The following is a 24,558-nucleotide window of genomic DNA, read 5'->3' on the forward strand; positions in this document are numbered from 1 at the left end:
AACATGCTGTCTAATCTTTGGGCTTGGGGGAAGGTATCAAGTATTTTCAAGTCAAAAGGCTCTCGTCCAAGTGAAGTCAAGCTGATTTTGTCGAGTCTAAAGTCATCAAATTTGTGACTTGTGCCTGACTTGAGTCTAAGCCATATGATTCAAGTCCATGTGTCTGACTATTCTTACCAGTCTTTCTTTTCAGTGAATGCAAAATCAAAATTGTTTCCTCTTTGAGCAACATTTTTCCTAATCCAACACTTCTGCATAATCATTTTGTCAGTAAATTTTATTATGATGGCACATGTAATGAATTGAGTGAATTTAAGTTAAATAAGTAGTGGAACACTACATGTAACTGCATGTCTCTTTTTTGTTTCTTACCTGGCCCTGAAATGAGCTGGACACCTCCGTCTTCCACAGGACTGGCTCTCCAATCAAAATGTGAAACTGTTGGTGAAAACGGTGATTTAACAATGATGAAATGGAGACTTTTCACACACGGTCAAGGTGATTTTTTTTTCATATTTTCACTGAATGGCATTGGATAGATAAATCCTTTTCATTGCTTTATAAAAACTCTCATGGAGTGATGAATCTCTGCAGAGCTTTTGTAGCTCACCTCAGCTGATGTGTTCTTGTACAGTAAGTTAATCAGACTGGTGTGCGCCCACTTCCACCAGTCTTCATGCTTTTGTATGGACATAAATGAATTATCATGGCCCCTGTTGAGAGATAAAATATGATTTTGGAGTGTGTTTATCAGAGCGCAACAGTGACAAAGGGAGAGACAGCGTGCGTATGTGCAAATGTTACCTTATAAACTGTTGTCTGACAGCTTTATTGAGGTGGTGATGGTCATTGAATGAGCTGCAATGATTAATACACAGCATCAGGAAGAGCATGGAGCCACAGACAGACAAATCCCTGGATGACAAAAGGAGGAGATAATCACCTAAACGGCATTAAAACGTATACAAACAGGTGCACACATACACAAAGACTCACCTGAGAGTGTTCTGGATGAAAGCCTCTCTTCTTTTCTTCCCACGAGTTTTCCTCAGCTCTGCTGGAGTTGGTGGCTGCACAAAACGGAGGTACCGGGCTCGCCGACGAGCTCCAAGCACCTGTCAATCAAAGATCATTTACTCTTTGTTTAAACACATTTTTTACACATAGTTTGTAAAAAACACTCAATTTTTAGGTACATCTAATTTCCAGCACAAAGCATTTATTTTGAAGTGCTGTGTCCTGCTGTAGAGATTTATATTTGTGCATCTGCTCTATGTAGAGCCTATGCTGTTGTGAGCATTTACACTTGTGGTGTGTTTGTGTCACTCTGCAGTTACACCTCCAAAACACTAGTCAGAGGCAGGGTTTCTGTGAAGTGCTCTAAAGTTTAGTTGATTCAAAACACACATTAAACACACATTAAACATGGCTTAATAGAGACAATTTTAAACATCAGCTTCACTATAACTCGCAGCATTCACAGACAAAGCACTTGTCTTTATCTGGACACATTTTCCCCACAAATACAACATGCTAACGTTATTAGCACAAGCCTGTGGCATTTTACATTGTACACATTAGCCGAGCAGCTAGCAGACTTTTCCTCTACTCATATGAAGACAGGGACAACAGCAACATTTAACAAAGGTAACGTTACAAAATTCAGCTCCATTACAACTCACAAGGTTCATCAACAAAACAACTGTCTTATACTAAACACATTTTCTGAACAGATACAACATGCTAACGTTTTTAGCACAAGTCTATGGCATTTTACATTGTATAAATTAGCCTAGTGACTAGTAGAGATTTCCTCTACTCGTATGAAGCCAGGATTAATCACACACGAGACTTAATATGCTAATTTGTGGAGGCTTTATTGTCTTTACAATGTATTGTCTCTTATCTGTGAAATTAAAATAAATAAACTGAGGCAAATGGTTTCAGCTTACAAAAATACACAGGAGGTCTGTGTCTGCTGTGATGTGTAGTTAAATTTCTGGGGAGGTGCATGTCAGGCTACAGCGTAGGGTACAGTGAAGGCTCTAAGTTGACACAAGTATAAATCCCACTTAAGTGTGCAATGGACAGCTATTTGGCAGACACAGCAAACTAGCTCAACAATATGGCCAGATGCAAGTATGACACTGAATATATTAATCTGTATGGGCCTTGAACTAATGACTAAGGAGAAATCTGAACCCTGTGGCTGAAGTTGGGAACCACTGTTTTAATAGAAACAGAACAGATGAGAACACAATAAAATATAAGAGTCAGGCTATCACCTTTTCAAGGTATGAGCATCTTTCCTGAGGAAAGCCTGATGTCCCGAACTGCTCTGCTGTTTGATTAGCACCACTGTGGCTCTGCAGTTTTGGTGTCTCTATCTCAAACTCTCTTATACTGGAGAAACTGTGAAAGTCTGCTCTTTTCCTCAACCAGAAGCAGACAGTCACTGCCACTGTAACTATCTGGAAAAGAAAAGGAACATGTTTTTATATTTACAGTGCAAAAAGATAAGTGTTAAATTGCATTTATTTTCTAGATAATTCTCACTTAGGATTAAAGATTATATGATTTTTCAAAAACTGGACATATAGTTTATAAAAGATTGGTATTAGTTTACCACAGCTGGCTGGATGAGGAAGATGCAAGACATCAGGGAGAAGAAAAGAGAGTGCATCCATAGCAGGACCTTGCTGCTGCTGAACCTGACATGTGAAAACACACACACATATACACAGTTTTGACTCAGAAGTTTAACACAGAATATAAATCATGTTTCCAAAAGTCTGTGTTAATAGCAGGACTGTACTGAATGTCATTTTCTTTTTTATTACATTCAAAGCTGCTATTGAGGGTTTTGAATGAAGCTTTGAATGTCTGTTGTCATATTTTCTCACCCGAAAAAAAGGTTTAAAAACCTCCAACAAAAATCTCAATTTCAATAAAGTGATTCATCAAATTAAATGAGTTACTCTTTTAAAAAAAAAATAAAATCAAATCAGCTTTCTTTCATGAATAATTTACATTTATGGTGCTGTTAGACTGCCCCGTTAATACAGCTGTGTGCCTTTGACAGCAGTGAAAATGTTTTTTAAAGACTGAATGCCAACAAATATGGACTGAAGCAGAATATTTTGTTTGATAAAAACATCTTGTGAATTTTGGAAATGATTACATCTACCTTTTTGTCAATCATTTGTGATTTTTGGCTCTGGAGTTATTGAAAATGTTTAGATCACACATGAGTTGAAACAACACATTCTCACTCTGACCTCATCACATATCAGTGTTTGGTCATGGTCATGGTCACGTCAACATACGACGTGCAAGGTACTCTGGGTGCATTGGTTGTTGAGGTTCGGCCTGTTACATGCATTGTCTTCTTTCAAAATACACCTCCCTTTTCACAAGAGATCAAAATAAAAGCACTACGTCAATACAGCACAGTGAATTGACACTGTCTTTTCCTTCAACAACAAACACACTGTTGGGTTTAGGAAAAAAGAACAGAGTTTGGCTTTTGAATCTTACAGGATGCGAACACTGCTCTCTTGGTTGAAAGTCAGTGTTTGTTGGACCCATCCACCAGCCCTTCCACCCGCCCCAGTCAGACTTTCACGACCTTAAAGGAGCTATATGTAAGAAATCTAAAGCAAATAGTCGTAAAATCATCCTAATATGTCACAGAGACTAAGGAATAATGTTCATATAACATACTGATCTCACCGACAACAATAGTACAGCCAGAATTATTATATTTGCATTTTAAAAAAAATTTTACAGTCTGCAAATCATGTTTATGTTTTGAATTTGTGTTTTGGTCTGTTGCACCACCCATCACCGTCTAACAGTCATGCAGTCAGTAGAGTCTCAGCATCAGTTACAGTTACGACTGAGCTACAATGGCTGACGGTGCGACTAAACCCAAACGACCTTGTTATGATTCCCAAAAACGCAAGACAAAACTCGAGGCAAAGCGAGGGTCTATATAGGAGATGCTTTTGAACGGTGGAGACGGTTGAAAGCGGAGAAGAATTGGATGTCGAAGTGGCTACTCTTCTCCTCAACAGGTAAACTTTAGCCAGAGTTGGCTAACTAGCATCAAAGACGGGGATGGACATTTCGAATACTTTCAACTGTTATTCATTTTTGATCATACATTGTAGCCCATGTGCAGGAGGGTCATCGACCCGACTGATTTTTTTGAGAAACAAATGTTAGCATCATGGCAAGCAGCATTAGCAGTGTCCCGGTACATAGCATTAGCAGCCGGCTCCTCCTCCGCTGTATCCTGGCAGCAGTGTTAGCAGCAGAGAAGCCGGACTTGCTCGAACGGTCTGCTGGAAAACCGAAGATCAAAGACGCGGCAAGCAAATAAGTCTCCAGTGTGCCGCTGTCCAGCAACCTCGAATCTGTAGGGGAGGGGGGGCGGACACGACTCGCAGCAGTATTTTGAATTTGAGTGCAGTAACCGTTTTGGCCACATTCTTACATACGGCGCCTTTTGTCCTTGTCCTGCCGCATTTCCCCCGATGCCCCTGGGCACCGTTAAACGGGCTGCGCATCATGCCGATTAAAGGACACTTTTATTCATTGGTTTCTGATGCTGCAAGTCACTGCTCAAGCACTGGATTTCGACGACTTCAGAGTGAGGCCGAGCTCGTCGAAAACAACCCTACGCAGCCACCACTGGACTTTAATTCTACAAATACTATAATAGCAGAGTCTTATCTTTATCTGCAACTGTGCAGAAACTTCAAGTTTAAAACGCCTTTAAAATGTTGATGGAGAAATGTCAACATTAAGAACAAAGCTTCTAAGCTTCAAACCGTCTGGTACAGCCATAGTTAAAACTAAATCAATTAGGCATAATCAACTCCACTGGCTTCACATTTAGTCATTTATACATCTCCACATTCATCCACTTAATGCCAAAACACATCTGCTACCTCATTCCTAGCATCGCAGAGAGCACCAGGCAGAGAAGGGACAACAGCAGACACAATGTCCAGGCCAAATAGTGACACCACTGAGATACTGGTCTGAATCCTCTCTGATTCAGGCTGTCGATGATGTGGGAGAAACTGCTGTTACCAGACCATGCTGCCCAGTGACGGCTGCCATCTTTCCTTTTCCCTTGAGGATGTTTCTCCTCCGGAATAGCTTCACCTCCATCCCCCGTACTGGACAGAAGAGCTCTCTGAGTTCTTTCACTTAACAGATGTAACTCTTTTCCCTGAGGTGCTTGTTCAGTATTGTTTCCCTCGGTGGTCAGCGACAAGTTTTCATCTGGTAGAGCCTCTCCTTCTCCTATGGCTGCATCTGTTTGGATGGCAGGTTCTTTATGTGTGTTTTGATTTTTCAGAATGGTAGTGGACACTGACAGCAGGTCTGTTCCCTACAACACAAGGAGAAGGGTCAGATAGGGATGAAAAATGCTGAAGAGAGAGTGAGAGAGAGAAGACAGAAAAAGATAAATGCTCAAGATGTAACCTGGTATTTCCTCCTCCAGGCTTCTTGCGACCACTGCTGAAGTGTACTGTCATTTACTGAAGGGGTATCTGTTAGGAGACAAAACAACAAGTAAACAGAGGAATAGAGGAATAGTAACGCATTATAAGTAAAAAGACATGAGTAAAAAAAGTCATTTTTTTTTAAAGAATGCATACTTTTCATGTTCCTTTTCTTAAACTGTACTTCTACTCTTTACTTAAGTACATTTTTGAGCCAGTATTCTGCTTTTAGTTTTCTACATTTACCATTTATACTTGTGTTACAACTGGTAGATTGTTCTTAAAACCAATCTGATGCTCGACATTAAGATGGAAGTCCAGTTCAGATCTAGTAGAACTACACTGAACAGAACTTTAAACCCAACACTTTTGTTTTTGCTTCCATTTTTCACAGGTCTAATTTAAGGATCGAAGACTTTTTTCATGCATTCAGTGGGTTTATTTCTCTCAAGTTTTGGAGAGAAAGTAAGAAAGCTCGATGTCATTTTTGATTGTGATCTCAATTTTAAAGCTCATTTTAATTTGTTGACAAAAACGGCATTTTATCATTTAGGCAATATAGCTAAGGTACGACCTCTACTGAGCCAGCAAGATGCTGAGAAGCTTTTCCCTGCTTGTTTCCATTGTCTTGATTATTGTAACGCTCTATACACTGGCCTACCTGAAACTGCCATTGCAAAACTACAGACCACTCAGAACGTTGCTGCCCGGGTTTTAACAAAAACTAAAAAGAGAGACCATGTAACTCCTGTTCTGCGTAACCTACACTGGCTCCCAGTGACTTTTAGATTTGATTTTAAAATCCTTCTTTCGGTTTTTAAGGCTTTTAATGGCATCGCCCCCTCCTATATAATAGATTCCCTATCATTTTATGTCCCTCCATGAATCCTGAGATCCTCCGCAGCTGCTCCTTTAACTGTTCTGAATGAGACCTGAAATGAATGAAACCTGAATGAAACCTTTTTGGGATCTTTTAGCTACTACTGCCATAAAATTTTGGACATGCTGGCTCAGTGGACACTTTTAAAGGACAACTCAAAACATATCTTTTTAACAGAGCCTATAGCTAGCAGCTTTCTGTTTTGATATTCTTAATAAAAAAAATTTAATGATTGATTAATTACTGATTGATAATTTTACTTATTCTTCTCTTTTTTCCTTGAATTAGTGTTATATAATTGCATTGTTTTATTCCTTTGTTGTCTCTCCATCTGAATTGTAAAGCACTTTGTGTTGCATTTTGTGCCTGAAAGGTGCTAAATAAATAAAGTTCATTCATTCATTCATTCACTTGACAGGTGTGGAATATCAAGATGCCGATTAAACTTGTTGTACAATTGAGGTATCCTCACATCGACACCCACGGACAATTTAGAGTCACCAATTAACCTGCATGTCTTTGGAGTGTGGGAGGAAGCCGGAGTACCCGGAGAAGGCTCACACTGACAGGGGGAGAACATGCAAACTCCGCAGAGAAGGGCTCCCACCTGGGATCGAACCAGGAACCCTCTTGCTGTGAGGTGACAGTGCTAACCACCACACCACCGTGCCACCCCCCCCTACTCAGTTCAAGTAAACCTAAACATCACCTTCAAAGAAGTCCTTCTCAGTCGTTCTGTTCTCTGCGTGTTGGACTCCTGACACTGTCAATTTGACCTCACGCAGTCGGAACAGGTATGATATAATTGCTGCTGCAGGCAACACTGACATCACGCTTAATACTCCCGTCGTCACGGAAACAGCTGATACATCGACAAAGCCCAACTCACATGGCAACTGTAAACAAGAGATCGGGCGTGATAGGTAACATGTTTTGGATCTCTTGTGCACCAAAACTCAAACTCTCAAGGTTTTGTTACCTACCCGATCATCCATCTGTGATATGATTACTGTGCTGACACATGCATATCCCAACACAAGCAGCAGGCACACGCTAAGTCTTTGAGTGTGTGTGAATGAGCTAGGACAGGGACAGCTGCGCACAGACATCCAGATATGGTGGTCGGCCAAGTAGTCAGATAGCTTGAGACGCAACATCTGTGAACACACAGGTGGAGGCCCAGGGTCACATGAAAGAAGAGATTAAAGGTGTTGTTTTTTGTATCTGAGTGTGAGCGCTCTACCTTAGCAAAGCCTATTCGCTGAGTGCAAACTCGCAGCGATCTCTCCACCCGGCCATCGCCTTTAGTTACACCCAACCAACACTGACCAATGAAGAGCCAAGCACGTCCCATCACATGCTCCCTGCTTACCTGTATTAAAAGTACACAAATAAACCCTCATCGTGGTCAACTTACAGTCCATACACACACACAGGAGGAGCAACACATTCACAAACAGGTGGCTCTTACCTGACATACCCTCACTTGTTTGAGGTACCAGCTCGGGGAGGGTCCAGAGTTGTCATGCCAGATGTGAACCCCCCACACTGGGCCCAGGCTCTCTGTTGCACTGTGGCATCAGAGACGAAGAATACATCAAAAAAGAGTTTATGAGTGATCAACCCAAACTTAAAGCTACTCTAAGTATTGAGTTGTATTATAGCAGTATCATCTGAAGGTAAATGTTTGGAGGTATTTGGATTTTACCTGAGTATAAAGGTGTCTTGAGAGTTCCTCTTGAATAAAGTGCATCCTGCAACTTGTAGTTCTCTTGTCTGTGAGAACCCATCTCCTCCATTGAGCACTATGTAAACCTGTGATGAGAAGATTTCACACACATTCGTACAGGACTTCACCGGCTTTTAAAAGGATAGTTTAACCCAAGTCGAGGAAACTAACACACACACACACACACACACACACACACACACACACACACACAAAGGTGTGTTGGCTTTAAAATCAGCTCAGTGTTCAAGGATGTTTGGAGGTATTTTTAAATTAGTTATCAAAGACATCTGTTTGATTCTCATACGCCTCTTCACTGAGCTGTTTTACGTGTATATAAAGACGGGAATCAAAGCAGACATGTCAGACTGCATCTGGCTGTCTAAACAGGTGATATTTCAGAATGAGGAGCGCTGCAGTTTTTCTGGCGTTGTTGCTCTGTCTGCAATGGACGTGGGCTCAGGGTGAGAGTGGAGAGGGGACAGGGACAGACGCTGAGACAGAGGGGGGAAACAGGCAGGAAGAGGTTCACTTTGAGATACAGGGTGTCGGAGCAGCCCATGATCAGAGCAGCAGCCAGACCAACATCAGCCCTGACATCTGGGCTGAGCTGAAGGAGCTGAGAGACATGGCCATCGAACAAAAGGTGGAGCTGAGGAACAGCAAGAGCAAGATAGAGAAGCTGGAGCAAGAGAATGCAGGTGATACACATCATAAAACATACTGAGTGTCAGTCACACAGTGCTGCACAGATTCATGCACTAATATAATGCTTTACACCCAGCCACACAGGCCAGACTGACAGCCAGTGAAAGCAAGAATGCAGGTAAATACATTTACATCAGTTTAATTATATTGAGTAATTGAAATTAATTCGAATCTGAATTAACTCAGTTTGTGACAGTTTTGCTATTTGGTCAAGCTCCAGAAGAAAATGTAACTGCATCGACCATAAACTGACTCTATAATAAAAAATACTGTAATACAATAATTCACCTTTTAGTAAAAATATTCAAACATGTTCACAGTGTTGGAGTCCAGAGTGAACACCAGTGAAAATTTGGTGGCGCAGCTCAGGAGAGAAAACATGGGTAAGCTACGAATACATAATTAAAAAGTACAAATTATAGTGTGGTAGAAAACATGTTGTTGTGGAAAACTCTTTCAGGTGTGATGTGGAAAATTAACAGAAGAGTTGTCAAAAGATTTTGTAGAAACATTTATATTTAAATGACGTTTTACATCTGGTTGAAACTGAAGACTATAATTGTTTTTTACAATAAACATGTTAAATGTGTTGACAGTGTTGGAAACCAGAATGAGCTCCAGTGAAAACGAGGTGGCAGAGCTCAAGAGACAGAATGCAGGTAAGTTACATAAACACCATCAAAAAATACACATCGCCTGTTACAGGCCTATTAGAAAACATGTTGTGTAAAACTCTCTCAGACGTGATGTCCAAAAGTGAGAGGAGTGGAGATTTGTTTTAGCAGTAATTATGAGTTATTACATCTGGTTTTGATCATCTATTAACCTGCACAGAAATTTTCCCTTTATCACAGATCTTCTGGCCAGAGTAACAGCGAGTGAAAACAAGATCACAGGTAGGATTACAGAAAAATCCATGAACAATGTGAAACCTGACGACCATAATACCAGTTTAGGATGAATAAGTGAAATGTGTTGACAGTGTTGGAAACCAGAATGAGCTCCAGTGAAAACGAGGTGGCAGAGCTCAAGAGAGAGAATGCAGGTAAGTTACATCAACTATTATTAAGTCAAAATAGCATGTTGACTGTGAAAAGGGAATGGGTACACTAAGGAACATATTCAGAGCAGCACAACGCAGAGAGACATTCATATTTATCACCACTGTTACTAAATGAAGCAGAAATGATGATATTCAGCTGTTACTGATTCTACTAGAATTCAAAGCCTGCTGGTTATCAGTATCCAAATGACTGCAGTGTCACTGTGCTGTGTAGCTGAATATGATTAGGAGGAAATTATTCTCTCAGTGACATTTGTTCATAGACTGCACATCAGTCAAGTTTTCTCTGCATCTTCCTCATTCACACAGACCGTCCAAAGGTGGCCTTCTCAGCTGGTCTTACTGATGCAGGACTCGTTGGACCCTTCGACACTGAGATCACACTTCAGTTCAGTAAAGTCTTCACCAATATCGGCCAGGGCTACAGCCCAACTACAGGTACACAGTTCTTTTATCTACACACATAAATGTGCAAAGGAGTTCTTTACAGAAGGCAAGATGTGACTGTAGTAAGATTTCTGTGGTATGAATTTTCTAAGTCAAACCAATAAAACAAACATCCCTTTGTCTTCTTACAAATGATCTGGAAAGAGAATAAAACCAAGAGCTCCCACAGATTACTGATACAAATCCATGTTTAAGGCCTGTTAAAGCATCACATAACAACACAAGGACACCTCGCTCAACAGAACAAAGACTATTTTCACCCCTCACTGATTTTCTCCTCTGCTGCAGGTATCTTCACAGCCCCAGTCAGAGGAGTCTACTACTTCACATTCATACTGTGGGAGGTCCGTACTTCATATTGGATCGGTGCTTATCTCTATCACAATGAGAAGACAATGATGTATAGTTTTGATCTAAATGATAACCGCTATGTCTCTGTGTCTAATGCATTAATTCTTCAACTGGAAAAGGGAGATGTGGTCTACTTGACTCTCAAACCAGGCAGTGGTGTTTTTGATGATTCGTATAATCGTAACATTTTTAGTGGATTTCTGCTTTTTGCTCTGTGAAGTCACCTGTAAAACATCCACAGTCAGTTGCATTAAGTTTTGACATCACACTATAAAAAATATGGAATAAAATAAGTAATAAAAATATCCCTCTGATGACAAGATCAAAGTCTCTACAGTTTCTACAGTGTTAATACACAGGAGGATTGATTGATTCGTAGGTCTATAAAGTTATATACAGCACATTTAACGTTATTTTAAAGCGTGTATTACAAATGATTTCAAAATAACGCAGCTCAAACTGCTTGATGTTGACTTTAAAATCAGCTCAGTGTTCAAGGATGTTTGGAGGTATTTTTACATTTGTTATCAAAGACATCTGTTTGATTCTCATGCGCCTCTTCACTGAGCTGTTTTACGTGTATATAAAGACGGGAATCAAAGCAGACATGTCAGACTGCATCTGGCTGTCTAAACAGGTGATATTTCAGAATGAGGAGCGCTGCAGTTTTTCTGGCGTTGTTGCTCTGTCTGCAATGGACGTGGGCTCAGGGTGAGAGTGGAGAGGTGACAGGGACAGACGCTGAGACAGAGGGGGGAAACAGGCAGGAAGAGGTTCACTTTGAGATACAGGGTGTCGGAGCAGCCCATGATCAGAGCAGCAGCCAGACCAACATCAGCCCTGACATCTGGGCTGAGCTGAAGGAGCTGAGAGACATGGCCATCGAACACAGGAGCAAGATAGAGAAGCTGGAGCAAGAGAATGCAGGTGATACACATCATAAAACATACTGAGTGTCAGTCACACAGTGCTGCACAGATTCATGCACTAATATAATGCTTTACACCCAGCCACACAGGCCAGACTGACAGCCAGTGAAAGCAAGAATGCAGGCAAATATCCGTGTCTATATCTATATCTATATCTATATCTATATAAATCTACTTGAGAATAAAAATGTTTCATGTGTTCACAGTTTTGGAGGCCAGAATGAGCTCCTATGAAGACGTGGTCAAGACACTCCAGAGAGAGAACAAAGGTAAGCTTTAAAATCTTAAAGTAAACTTTGGCATAATACTGTGTGTTATGTAATGAGAATATATTGAATGAAACTAAGATAAAGGTGAGGGCATGATTAAGCATTTGGTGTCATGTTTTTGCAGTACTGGGGGCCACAGTAACCGCCAGCAACAACAAGGTGGAGGACCTCAGGAGAGACAACACAGGTCAGCTATAACAATCATTACAAAGTGAAAACAGTATATTATGTTCACATTAAGAATATATTTAGTGATGCAATGATCACAGTAAAACTTACAGTTAACCTTTTGTGAAAACATTGAACATGTTCATAGTTTTGGAGTCCAGAGTGAACACCAGTGAAAATTTGGTGGCGGAGCTCAGGAGAGAAAACATGGGTAAGCTACGAAAACATAATTAAAAAGTACAAATTATAGTGTGGTAGAAAACATGTTGTTGTGTAAAACTATAAAATTAACAGAAGAGTTGTCAAAAGATTTTGTAGAAATATTTACATTTAAATGAGGTTTTACATCTGGTTGAAACTGATGACTATAATTGTGTTTTACAATAAACATGTTAAATGTGTTGACAGTGTTGGAAACCAGAATGAGCTCCAGTGAAAACGAGGTGGCAGAGCTCAAGAGAGAGAATGCAGGTAAGTTACATAAACACCATCAAAAATACACATCGCCTGTTACAGGCCTATTAGAAAACATGTTGTTGTGTAAAACTCTCTCAGATGTGATGTCCAAAAGTGAGAGGAGTGGAGATTTATTTTAACAATAATTATGAGTTATTACATCTGGTTGTTGATCAACTATTAACCTACACAGAAATTTTCCCTTTATCACAGATCTTCTGGCCAGAGTAACAGCGAGTGAAAACAAGATCACAGGTAGGATTACAGAAAAATGCAGGATTACTCAGTTAATCAAGTGACTTCTAAAATAGCAGGCAATAGCAACTTCTCAAAGCATTTGTTGATAAGTGGCAATAATATTTCTGACTAACTGACACCTAATGTGTTCAAGTTTAGTTTCACTAATTCTGGCTCATGAACGGATTTCCTACATTCCTTCACTGCGGTCAGGATGAAAGAAAAATGAGGCAGGACTGGTCAAAGGGGTTCAATTACAGAGAGAAGCAATGGCGAAATAAAAAGAATTTATGGCCCAAATTTGTTTGTAGTTTCAGTCATTAACCACAGAAAACATGGCCAGAAAGTAACTTAACTACTTGGATCACTATGCTGAAATGAATGCAGTTGAACTACCAGCAAGCTGCTGCAAAATGTGGTTAAATTACTAATTTAATTACATGTATTCCACTACTCCCCTGAACTGTTGAAGAACTATTAACCTGCTGAGCATCATTTTGTTCATCACAGATCTTCTGGCCAGAGTAACCACATGTGAAAATAAGATCACAGGTAGGATTACAGAAAAATCCATGAACAATGTGAAACCTGACGACCATAATACTAGTTTAGGATGAATAAGTGAAATGTGTTGACAGTGTTGGAAACCAGAATGAGCTCCAGTGAAAACGAGGTGGCAGAGCTCAAGAGAGAGAATGCAGGTAAGTTACATCAACTATTATTAAGTCAAAATAGCATGTTGACTGTGAAAAGGGAATGGGTACACTAAGGAACATATTCAGAGCAGCACAACGCAGAGACACAATCATATTTATCACCACTGTTACTAAATGAAGCAGAAATGATGATATTCAGCTGTTACTGATTCTACTAGAATTCAAAGCCTGCTGGTTATCAGTATCCAAATGACTGCAGTGTCACTGTGCTGTGTAGCTGAATATGATTAGGAGGAAATTATTCTCTCAGTGACATTTGTTCATAGACTGCACATCAGTCAAGTTTTCTCTGCATCTTCCTCATTCACACAGACCGTCCAAAGGTGGCCTTCTCAGCTGGTCTTACTGACGCAGGAAACGTTGGACCCTTCAACACTGAGATCACACTTAAGTTCAGTAAAGTCTTCACCAATATCGGCCAGGCCTACAGCCCAACTACAGGTACACAGCTCTTTTATCTACACACATAAATGTGCAAAGGAGTTCTTTACAGAAGGCAAGATGTGACTGTAGTAAGATTTCTGTGGTATGAATTTTCTAAGTCAAACCAATAAAACAAACATCCCTTTGTCTTCTTACAAATGATCTGGAAAGAGAATAAAACCAAGAGCTCCCACAGATTACTGATACAAATCCATGTTTAAGGCCTGTTAAAGCATCACATAACAACACAAGCACACCTCGCTCAACAGATCAAAGACTATTTTGACCCCTCACTGATTTTCTCCTCTGCTGCAGGTATCTTCACAGCCCCAGTCAGAGGAGTCTACTACTTCAGATTCACTCTGTGGAACAACCGCACTTCAGCTTGGATGGGTGCTTATCTCTATCACAATGAGAAGAGAATGACACTTAGTTACGATTACAATGATGAACAAGCCTATGTCTCTGCGTCTAATGCATTAATTCTTCAACTGGAAAAGGGAGATGTGGTCTACATGGCTCTCTACCCAGGTCATGGTGTCTTTGATGATTCGTATAATCGTACCATTTTTAGTGGATTTCTGCTTTTTGCTCTGTGAAGTCACCTGTAAAACATCCACAGTCAGTTGCATTAAGTTTTGACATCACACTATAAAAATGTGGAATAAAATATGTAATAAAAATATCCCTCTGATGACAAGATCAAAGTCTCTACAGTTTCTACAGTGTTAATAAACAGGAGGATTGATTGATTCGTAGGTCTATAAAGTTATATACAGCACATTTAACGTTATTTTAAAGCATGTATTACAAATGATTTCAAAATAACGCAGCTCAAACTGCTTGATGTTGACTTTAAAATCAGTTCAGTGTTCAAGGATGTTTGGAGGTATTTTTACATTTGTTATCAAAGACATCTGTTTGATTCTCATGCGCCTCTTCACTGAGCTGTTTTACGTGTATATAAAGACGGGAATCAAAGCAGACGTGTCAGACTGCATCTGGCTGTCTAAACAGGTGATACTTCAGAATGAGGAGCGCTGCAGTTTTTCTGGCGTTGTTGCTCTGTCTGCAATGGACGTGGGCTCAGGGTGAGAGTGGAGAGGTGACAGGGACAGACGCTGAGACAGAGGGGGGAAACAGGCAGGAAGAGGTTCACTTTGAGATACAGGGTGTCGGAGCAGCCCATGATCAGAGCAGCAGCCAGACCAACATCAGCCCTGACATCTGGGCTGAGCTGAAGGAGCTGAGAGACATGGCCATCGAACAAAAGGTGGAGCTGAGGAACAGCAAGAGCAAGATAGAGAAGCTGGAGCAAGAGAATGCAGGTGATACACATCATAAAACATACTGAGTGTCAGTCAATCAAGCATATTCACACTTTTGGAGTCCAGAGTGAACATCAGTGAAAATTTGGTTACTGAGCTCAAGAGCTCAACATGGCTAAGCGACAAAAACATAATTAAAAAGTACAAATTATAGCGTCGTAGAAAACATGTTGTTGTGTAAAATTCTTTCAGGTGTGATGTGGAAAATTAACAGAAGCATTGTTTAAAGATTGCGTGGAAACATTTACATTTAAATGAGGTTTTACATCTGGTTGAAGCTGATGACTATAATTCTGTTTTACAATAAACATGTTAAATGTGTTGACAGTGTTGGAAACCAGAATGAGCGCCAGTGAAAACGAGGTGGCAGAGCTCAAGAGACAGAATGCAGGTAAGTTACATAAACACCATCAAAAAATACACATCGCCTGTTACAGGCCTATTAGAAAACATGTTGTTGTGTAAAACTCTCTCAGATGTGATGTCCAAAAGTGAGAGGAGTGGAGATTTGTTTTAGCAGTAATTATGAGTTATTACATCTGGTTGTTGATCAACTATTAAACTGAACAGTAATTTTCCCTTTATCACAGATCTTCTGGCCAGAGTAACAGCGAGTGAAAACAACATCACAGGTAGGATTACAGAAAAATCCATGAACAATGTGAAACCTGACGACCATGATACTAGTTTAGGATGAATAAGTGAAATGTGTTGACAGTGTTGGAAACCAGAATGAGCTCCAGTGAAAACGAAGTGGCAGAGCTCAAGAGAGAGAATGCAGGTAAGTTACATCAACTATTATTAAGTCAAAATAGCATGTTGACTGTGAAAAGGGAATGGGTACACTAAGGAACATATTCAGAGCAGCACAACGCAGAGAGACATTCATATTTATCACCACTGTTACTAAATGAAGCTGAAATGATGATATTCAGCTGTTACTGATTCTACTAGAATTCAAAGCCTGCTGGTTATCAGTATCCAAATGACTGCAGTGTCACTGTGCTGTGTAGCTGAATATGATTAGGAGGAAATTATTCTCTCAGTGACATTTGTTCATAGACTGCACATCAGTCAAGTTTTCTCTGCATCTTCCTCATTCACACAGACCGTCCAAAGGTGGCCTTCTCAGCTGGTCTTACTGACGCAGGAAACATTGGACACTTCAACACTGAGATCACACTTAAGTTCAGCAAAGTCTTCACCAATATCGGCCAGGCCTACAGCCCAACTACAGGTACACAGCTCTTTTATCTACACACATAAATGTGCAAAGGAGTTCTTTACAGAAGGCAAGATGTGACTGTAGTAAGATTTCTGTGGTATGAATTTTCTAAGTCAAACCAATAAAACAAACATCCCTTTGTCTTCTTACAAATGATCTGGAAAGAGAATAAAACCAAGAGCTCCCACAGATTACTGATACAAATCCATGTTTAAGGCCTGTTAAAGCATCACATAACAACACAAGGACACCTCGCTCAACAGATCAAAGACTATTTTGACCCCTCACTGATTTTCTCCTCTGCTGCAGGTATCTTCACAGCCCCAGTCAGAGGAGTCTACTACTTCAGATTCACAGTGTGGGAGGTCCGTATTTCATATTGGATCGGTGCTTATCTCTATCACAATGAGAAGAAAATGACAAGTAATTACGATTACAATGATGATGTCGGCTATGTCTCTGTGTCTAATGCATTAATTCTTCAACTGGAAAAAGGAGATGTGGTCTACATGGCTCTCCCTTCAGGCTATGGTGTTTATGATGATTCGTATAACCGTACCATTTTTAGTGGATTTCTACTTTTTGCTCTGTGAAGTCACCTGTAAAACATCCACAGTCAATTGCATTAAGTTTTGACATCACACTATAAAAAATATGGAATAAAATATGTAATAAAAATATCCCTCTGATGACAAGATCAAAGTCTCTACAGTTTCTACAGTGTTAATAAACAGGAGGATTGATTGATTCGTAGGTCTATAAAGTTATATACAGCACATTTAACGTTATTTTAAAGCATGTATTACAAATGATTTCAAAATAACGCAGCTCAAACTGCTTGATGTTGACTTTAAAATCAGCTCAGTGTTCAAGGATGTTTGGAGGTATTTTTACATTTGTTATCAGTGACATCTGTTTGATTCTCATGCGCCTCTTCACTGAGCTGTTTTACGTGTATATAAAGACGGGAATCAAAGCAGACGTGTCAGACTGCATCTGGCTGTCTAAACAGGTGATATTTCAGAATGAGGAGCGCTGCAGTTTTTCTGGCGTTGTTGCTCTGTCTGCAATGGACGTGGGCTCAGGGTGAGAGTGGAGAGGGGACAGGGACAGACACTGAGACAGAGGGGGGAAACAGGCAGGAAGAGGTTCACTTTGAGATACAGGGTGTCGGAGCAGCCCATGATCAGAGCAGCAGCCAGACCAACATCAGCTCTGACATCTGGGCTGAGCTGAAGGAGCTGAGAGACATGGCCATCGAACACAGGAGCAAGATAGAGAAGCTGGAGCAAGAGAATGCAGGTGATACACATCAGAAAACATACTGAGTGTCAGTCACACAGTGCTGCACAGATTCATGCACTAATATAATGCTTTACACCCAGCCACACAGGCCAGACTGACAGCCAGTGAAAGCAAGAATGCAGGCAAATACATTTACATCAGTTTAATTATATTGAGTAATTGAAATTAATTCAAATGTGAATTAACTCAGTTTGTGACAGTTTTGCTATTTGGTCAAGCTCCAGAAGAAAATGTAACTGCATCGACCATAAACTGACTCTATAATAAAACATATTGTAATACAATAATTCACCTTTTAGTAAAAATATTCAAACATGTTCATAGTTTTGGAGTCCAGAGTGAACACCAGTGAAAATTTGGTCACTGAGCTCAGGAGAGAAAACATGTGTAAGCTACGAATACATTATTAAAAAGTACAAATTATAGTGTGGTAGAAAACATGTTGTTGTGGAAAAACTGTAAAAGTCACAGAGGAGTTGTCAAAAGATTTTGTAGAAACATTTAAATTTAAATGAGGTTTTACATCTGGTTGAAGCTGATGACTATAATTCTGTTTTACGATAAACATGTTAAATGTGTTGACAGTGTTGGAAACCAGAATGAGCTCCAGTGAAAACGAGGTGGCACAGCTCAAGAGACAGAATGCAGGTAAGTTACATCAACTATTATTAAGTCAAAATAGCATGTTGACTGTGAAAAGGGAATGGGTACACTAAGGAACATATTCAGAGCAGCACAACGCAGAGAGACATTCATATTTATCACCACTGTTACTAAATGAAGCAGAAATGATGATATTCAGCTGTTACTGATTCTACTAGAATTCAAAGCCTGCTGGTTATCAGTATCCAAATGACTGCAGTGTCACTGTGCTGTGTAGCTGAATATGATTAGGAGGAAATTATTCTCTCAGTGACATTTGTTCATAGACTGCACATCAGTCAAGTTTTCTCTGCATCTTCCTCATTCACACAGACCATCCAAAGGTGGCCTTCTCAGCTGGTCTTACTGACGCAGGATACGTTGGACCCTTCAACAATGAGATCACACTTAAGTTCAGTAAAGTCTTCACCAATATCGGCCAGGCCTACAGCCCAACTACAGGTACACAGCTCTTTTATCTACACACATAAATGTGCAAAGGAGTTCTTTACAGAAGGCAAGATGTGACTGTAGTAAGATTTCTGTGGTATGAATTTTCTAAGTCAAACCAATAAAACAAACATCCCTTTGTCTTCTTACAAATGATCTGGAAAGAGAATAAAACCAAAAGCTCCCACAGATTACTGATACAAATCCATGTTTAAGGCCTGTTAAAGCATCAGATAACAACACAAGGACACCTCGCTCAACAGATCAAAGACTATTTTCACCCCTCACTGATTTTCTCCTCTGCTGCAGGTATCTTCACAGCCCCAGTCAGAGGAGTCTACAACTTCAGATTCACAGTGTTCGGGGGCCACTATTTAACTTGGATCGGTGCTTATCTCTATCACAATGAGAAGAGAATGACACTTAGTCACGATTACAATGATGAAGTTGGCTTTGTCTCTGTGTCTAATGCATTAATTCTTCAACTGGAAAAGGGAGATGTGGTCTACTTGACTCTCCCTTCAGGCCATGGTGTCTTTGATGATTCGCATAATCGTACCATTTTCAGTGGATTTCTACTTTTTGCTCTGTGAAGTCACCTGTAAAACATCCACAGTCAGTTGCATTAAGTTTTGACATCACACTATAAAAAATATGTGTGGCAGTTAAAAAAAAAATCTGTATGTGTGTATTTTTTTCTGGTTATGAACAAGATGACGGGAATAACAATAAGAAAGTCCTCTGCTGACAATATCAAACAAAGTCTTATAAACAGGAAGAGGATCTTATATTCACTACAGTAACACAACATTATTCTATGAATCCATACATGCGTCCATTCAAGTGAGACAAACACTTCATTCTCACAGTGGTCACTGTGAGGATAACCTGGTATCAGAGTACTGTGAGAGCATCCACTTTGATAAAGACAAAAATATCCAACAACAAGCTGTTTTACTTGATTCATAAATCAGTTATTTAAAGGTCCAGTGTGCAGAGTTTAGGGGAATACATCTGCAGAGATGGAATACAATATAATCAGCATGTTTTCTTTAGTGTTAAACCACCAGAAAATAAGTACTGTATTTCGTTGCCTTAGAATGAGCTGTTTAAATCTACAGAGGGAGCAGATCCTCGTCTATGGTGATTGCCATGTTTCACCACCTTGGTTTCTACAGTAGCCAAGAACGGACAAACCAAACACTGATTCTAGATACACGTTTCCCTGTTTTCATTGGCCACTGTAGTGAGCAGCTCCTCTACAACATGCCAAACAGTGTCAGAAAAATACTGACTTTTAATGTGAAACTGCTTTATAGAGTGGTTTTACCTGTGTCAATCACTGGGCCCAGAGAGTCACTCATCAGGATGAGGAAATCAACTCACTGGTCTGTAAACTCTCCCTCTGCTGACTACTAGCGAGCTAGCTGCTAGCTAGCCAAGATGAGGTTTTAAGATGGAAACATCAAGGAAAGATGGAGAAAAGTAGGCACCAGCTGAACTAGCATCCTGGTAGCTACTGCACACACGTTGGATAATAAACTGGATGAAGTAAAATAAAAAATAAAAAACAACTCATACATGCAGGTCTATAAAGTTATATACGGTACCTTTAACGTTATTTTAAAGCATGTTTTACAAATGATTTCAAAATAACGCAGCTCAAACTGCTTGATGTTGACTTTAAAATCAGCTCAGTGTTCAAGGATGTTTGGAGCTATTTTTACATTTGTTATCAAAGACATCTGTTTGATTCTCATACGCCTCTTCACTGAGCTGTTTTACGTGTATATAAAGACGGGAATCAAAGCAGACGTGTCAGACTGCATCTGGCTGTCTAAACAGGTGATATTTCAGAATGAGGAGCGCTGCAGTTTTTCTGGCGTTGTTGCTCTGTCTGCAATGGACGTGGGCTCAGGGTGAGAGTGGAGAGGTGACAGGGACAGATGCTGAGACAGAGGGGGGAAACAGGCAGGAAGAGGTTCACTTTGAGATACAGGGTGTCGGAGCAGCCCATGATCAGAGCAGCAGCCAGACCAACATCAGCCCTGACATCTGGGCTGAGCTGAAGGAGCTGAGAGACATGGCCATCGAACAAAAGGTGGAGCTGAGGAACAGCAAGAGCAAGATAGAGAAGCTGGAGCAAGAGAATGCAGGTGATACACATCAGAAAACATACTGAGTGTCAGTCACACAGTGCTGCACAGATTCATGCACTAATATAATGCTTTACACCCAGCCACACAGGCCAGACTGACAGCCAGTGAAAGCAAGAATGCAGGTAAATACATTTACATCAGTTTAATTATATTGAGTAATTGAAATTAATTCAAATGTGAATTAACTCAGTTTGTGACAGTTTTGCTATTTGGTCAAGCTCCAGAAGAAAATGTAACTGCATCTACCATAAACTGACTGTATAATAAAAAATACTGTAATACAATAATTCACCTTTTAGTAAAAATATTCAAACATGTTCATAGTTTTGGAGTCCAGAGTGAACACCAGTGAAAATTTAGTGGCGGAGCTCAGGAGAGAAAACATGGGTAAGCTACGAATACATAATTAAAAAGTACAAATTATAGTGTGGTAGAAAACATGTTGTTGTGGAAAACTCTTTCAGGTGTGATGTGGAAAATTAACAGAAGAGTTGTCAAAAGATTTTGTAGAAACATTTACATTTAAATGAGGTTTTACATCTGGTTGAAACTGATGACTATAATTCTGTTTTACAATAAACATGTTAAATGTGTTGACAGTGTTGGAAACCAGAATGAGCTCCAGTGAAAACGAGGTGGCAGAGCTCAAGAGACAGAATGCAGGTAAGTTACATAAACACCATCAAAAAATACACATCGCCTGTTACAGGCCTATTAGAAAACATGTTGTTGTGTAAAACTCTCTCAGACGTGATGTCCAAAAGTGAGAGGAGTGGAGATTTATTTTAACAATAATTATGAGTTATTACATCTGGTTTTGATCATCTATTAACCTGCACAGAAATTTTCCCTTTATCACAGATCTTCTGGCCAGAGTAACAGCGAGTGAAAACAAGATCACAGGTAGGATTACAGAAAAATCCATGAACAATGTGAAACCTGACGACCATAATACCAGTTTAGGATGAATAAGTGAAATGTGTTGACAGTGTTGGAAACCAGAATGAGCTCCAGTGAAAATGAGGTGGCAGAGCTCAAGAGAGAGAATGCAGGTAAGTTACATCAACTATTATTAAGTCAAAATAGCATGTTGACTGTGAAAAGGGAATGGGTACACTAAGGAACATATTCAGAGCAGCACAACGCAGAGAGACATTCATATTTATCACCACTGTTACTAAATGAAGCAGAAATGATGATATTCAGCTGTTACTGATTCTACTAGAATTCAAAGCCTGCTGGTTATCAGTATCCAAATGACTGCAGTGTCACTGTGCTGTGTAGCTGAATATGATTAGGAGGAAATTATTCTCTCAGTGACATTTGTTCATAGACTGCACATCAGTCAAGTTTTCTCTGCATCTTCCTCATTCACACAGACCGTCCAAAGGTGGCCTTCTCAGCTGGTCTTACTGACGCAGGACCCGTTGGACCCTTCGACACTGAGATCACACTTAAGTTCAGTAAAGTCTTCACCAATATCGGCCAGGCCTACAGCCCAACTACAGGTACACAGCTCTTTTATCTACACACATAAATGTGCAAAGGAGTTCTTTACAGAAGGCAAGATGTGACTGTAGTAAGATTTCTGTGGTATGAATTTTCTAAGTCAAACCAATAAAACAAACATCCCTTTGTCTTCTTACAAATGATCTGGAAAGAGAATAAAACCAAGAGCTCCCACAGATTACTGATACAAATCCATGTTTAAGGCCTGTTAAAGCATCAGATAACACAAGGGCACCTCGCTCAACAGAACAAAGACTATTTTGACCCCTCACTGATTTTCTCCTCTGCTGCAGGTATCTTCACAGCCCCAGTCAGAGGAGTCTACTACTTCAGATTCACACTGTGGGAGGTCCGCTCTTCAGCTTGGACCGGTGCTTATCTCTATCACAATGAGAAGAGAATGACGTATAGTTTTGATCTAAATGATAACCGCTATGTCTCTGTGTCTAATGCATTAATTCTTCAACTGGAAAAGGGAGATGTGGTCTACATGGCTCTCCCTTCAGGCTATGGTGTTTATGATAATTCAGGTAATCATAACATTTTTAGTGGATTTCTGCTTTTTGCTCTGTGAAGTCACCTGTAAAACATCCACAGTCAATTGCATTAAGTTTTGACATCACACTATAAAAAATATGGAATAAAATAAGTAATAAAAATATCCCTCTGATGACAAGATCAAAGTCTCTACAGTTTCTACAGTGTTAATAAACAGGAGGATTGATTGATTCGTAGGTCTATAAAGTTATATACAGCACATTTAACGTTATTTTAAAGCGTGTATTACAAATGATTTCAAAATAACGCAGCTCAAACTGCTTGATGTTGACTTTAAAATCAGCTCAGTGTTCAAGGATGTTTGGAGCTATTTTTACATTTGTTATCAAAGACATCTGTTTGATTCTCATACGCCTCTTCACTGAGCTGTTTTACGTGTATATAAAGACGGGAATCAAAGCAGATGTGTCAGACTGCATCTGGCTGTCTAAACAGGTGATATTTCAGAATGAGGAGCGCTGCAGTTTTTCTGGCGTTGTTGCTCTGTCTGCAATGGACGTGGGCTCAGGGTGAGAGTGGAGAGGTGACAGGGACAGACGCTGAGACAGAGGGGGGAAACAGGCAGGAAGAGGTTCACTTTGAGATACAGGGTGTCGGAGCAGCCCATGATCAGAGCAGCAGCCAGACCAACATCAGCCCTGACATCTGGGCTGAGCTGAAGGAGCTGAGAGACATGGCCATCGAACACAGGAGCAAGATAGAGAAGCTGGAACAAGAGAATGCAGGTGATACACATCAGAAAACATACTGAGTGTCAGTCACACAGTGCTGCACAGATTCATGCACTAATATAATGCTTTACACCCAGCCACACAGGCCAGACTGACAGCCAGTGAAAGCAAGAATGCAGGTAAATACATTTACATCAGTTTAATTATATTTAGAAATTGAAATTAATTCAAATGTGAATTAACTCAGTTTGTGACAGTTTTGCTATTTGGTCAAGCTCCAGAAGAAAATGTAACTGCATCGACCATAAACCTACTTTACAATAAGTGAAATGTATAATGTGTTCACAGTTTTGGAGGCCAAAATGAGCTTCTATGAAGATGTGGTCAAGAGCTTCAGAGAGAGAACAAAGGTAAGCTACAGAACATAATTAAAAAGTACAAATTATAGTGTGGTAGAAAACATGTTGCTGTGTAAAACTTTCGGATGTGATGTGGAAGAGGAGTCGTCAAAAGATTTTGCAAAAACATCAACATTTGAATGAGGTTTTACATCTGGTTGTTGATTGACTAACCTAACTACACATTTTCCCTTATTGCAGATCTTCTGGACAGAGTAACAGCAAATGAAAATAAGAACACAGGTAGGATTACAAAGTAATCAATCAATAATGCAGAAACTGATGACTATAATCATAAATATATATTTTCAACAGTATATTTATTAAGATTGTTTTACAAAAATAAAAACGAGAGTCCTTCCAGTTGTCACAAAATGATCTTGTCAGGATGCAGCATATGATTGTGGTCCTACACAGG

General features: G+C 39.9%; 2 protein-coding genes across 22 annotated transcripts in view; one reads left to right on the forward strand and one right to left on the reverse strand.

The window, feature by feature from the left end:
- LOC125881532 (polycystic kidney disease 1 like 1) overlaps positions 1-24,558 on the reverse strand; it is a 76,642-nt gene that overhangs the window by 9,885 nt on the left and 42,199 nt on the right. Inside the window, exons 28-40 of the mRNA XM_049564640.1 lie at positions 8,108-8,214; positions 7,871-7,970; positions 7,643-7,771; positions 7,383-7,556; positions 7,109-7,295; positions 5,500-5,567; positions 4,956-5,404; positions 2,627-2,711; positions 2,286-2,471; positions 997-1,115; positions 805-915; positions 611-713; positions 373-438 (exon numbers count right to left, since the gene is read on the reverse strand). Of these exons, the coding sequence (XP_049420597.1) occupies positions 373-438; positions 611-713; positions 805-915; positions 997-1,115; positions 2,286-2,471; positions 2,627-2,711; positions 4,956-5,404; positions 5,500-5,567; positions 7,109-7,295; positions 7,383-7,556; positions 7,643-7,771; positions 7,871-7,970; positions 8,108-8,214 (1,884 nt within the window). The remainder of the gene's footprint in view (positions 1-372; positions 439-610; positions 714-804; positions 916-996; positions 1,116-2,285; positions 2,472-2,626; positions 2,712-4,955; positions 5,405-5,499; positions 5,568-7,108; positions 7,296-7,382; positions 7,557-7,642; positions 7,772-7,870; positions 7,971-8,107; positions 8,215-24,558) is intronic.
- Positions 8,418-24,558, forward strand: part of LOC125881545 (protein Daple-like) — a 31,597-nt gene continuing 15,456 nt past the window's right edge. Inside the window, exons 1-12 of one of the 21 annotated variants that reach the window (XM_049564658.1) lie at positions 8,418-8,829; positions 8,913-8,954; positions 11,833-11,895; positions 12,020-12,082; positions 12,212-12,274; positions 12,472-12,534; positions 12,733-12,774; positions 13,267-13,308; positions 13,395-13,429; positions 15,587-15,614; positions 21,866-21,907; positions 21,994-22,056. In XM_049564658.1, coding sequence (XP_049420615.1) covers positions 8,532-8,829; positions 8,913-8,954; positions 11,833-11,895; positions 12,020-12,082; positions 12,212-12,274; positions 12,472-12,534; positions 12,733-12,774; positions 13,267-13,308; positions 13,395-13,429; positions 15,587-15,614; positions 21,866-21,907; positions 21,994-22,056 — 844 coding nt within the window. In that variant the 5' untranslated portion in view covers positions 8,418-8,531. Of the gene's footprint in view, positions 8,830-8,912; positions 8,955-9,156; positions 9,220-9,432; positions 9,496-9,690; positions 9,733-9,818; positions 9,854-11,293; positions 11,625-11,832; positions 11,896-12,019; positions 12,083-12,211; positions 12,275-12,471; positions 12,535-12,732; positions 12,775-13,266; positions 13,309-13,394; positions 13,430-14,865; positions 15,224-15,551; positions 15,615-15,813; positions 15,856-18,338; positions 18,402-20,610; positions 21,002-21,084; positions 21,127-21,328; positions 21,392-21,604; positions 21,668-21,865; positions 21,908-21,993; positions 22,057-24,558 lie in introns of those variants that run through there. The other 20 variants (XM_049564659.1, XM_049564661.1, XM_049564662.1 and 17 more) reach the window with 20 other exon arrangements.

Source organism: Epinephelus fuscoguttatus, linkage group LG21, assembly GCF_011397635.1.
Source record: "Epinephelus fuscoguttatus linkage group LG21, E.fuscoguttatus.final_Chr_v1".
Classification (NCBI taxonomy): Eukaryota; Metazoa; Chordata; class Actinopteri; order Perciformes; family Serranidae; genus Epinephelus; species Epinephelus fuscoguttatus.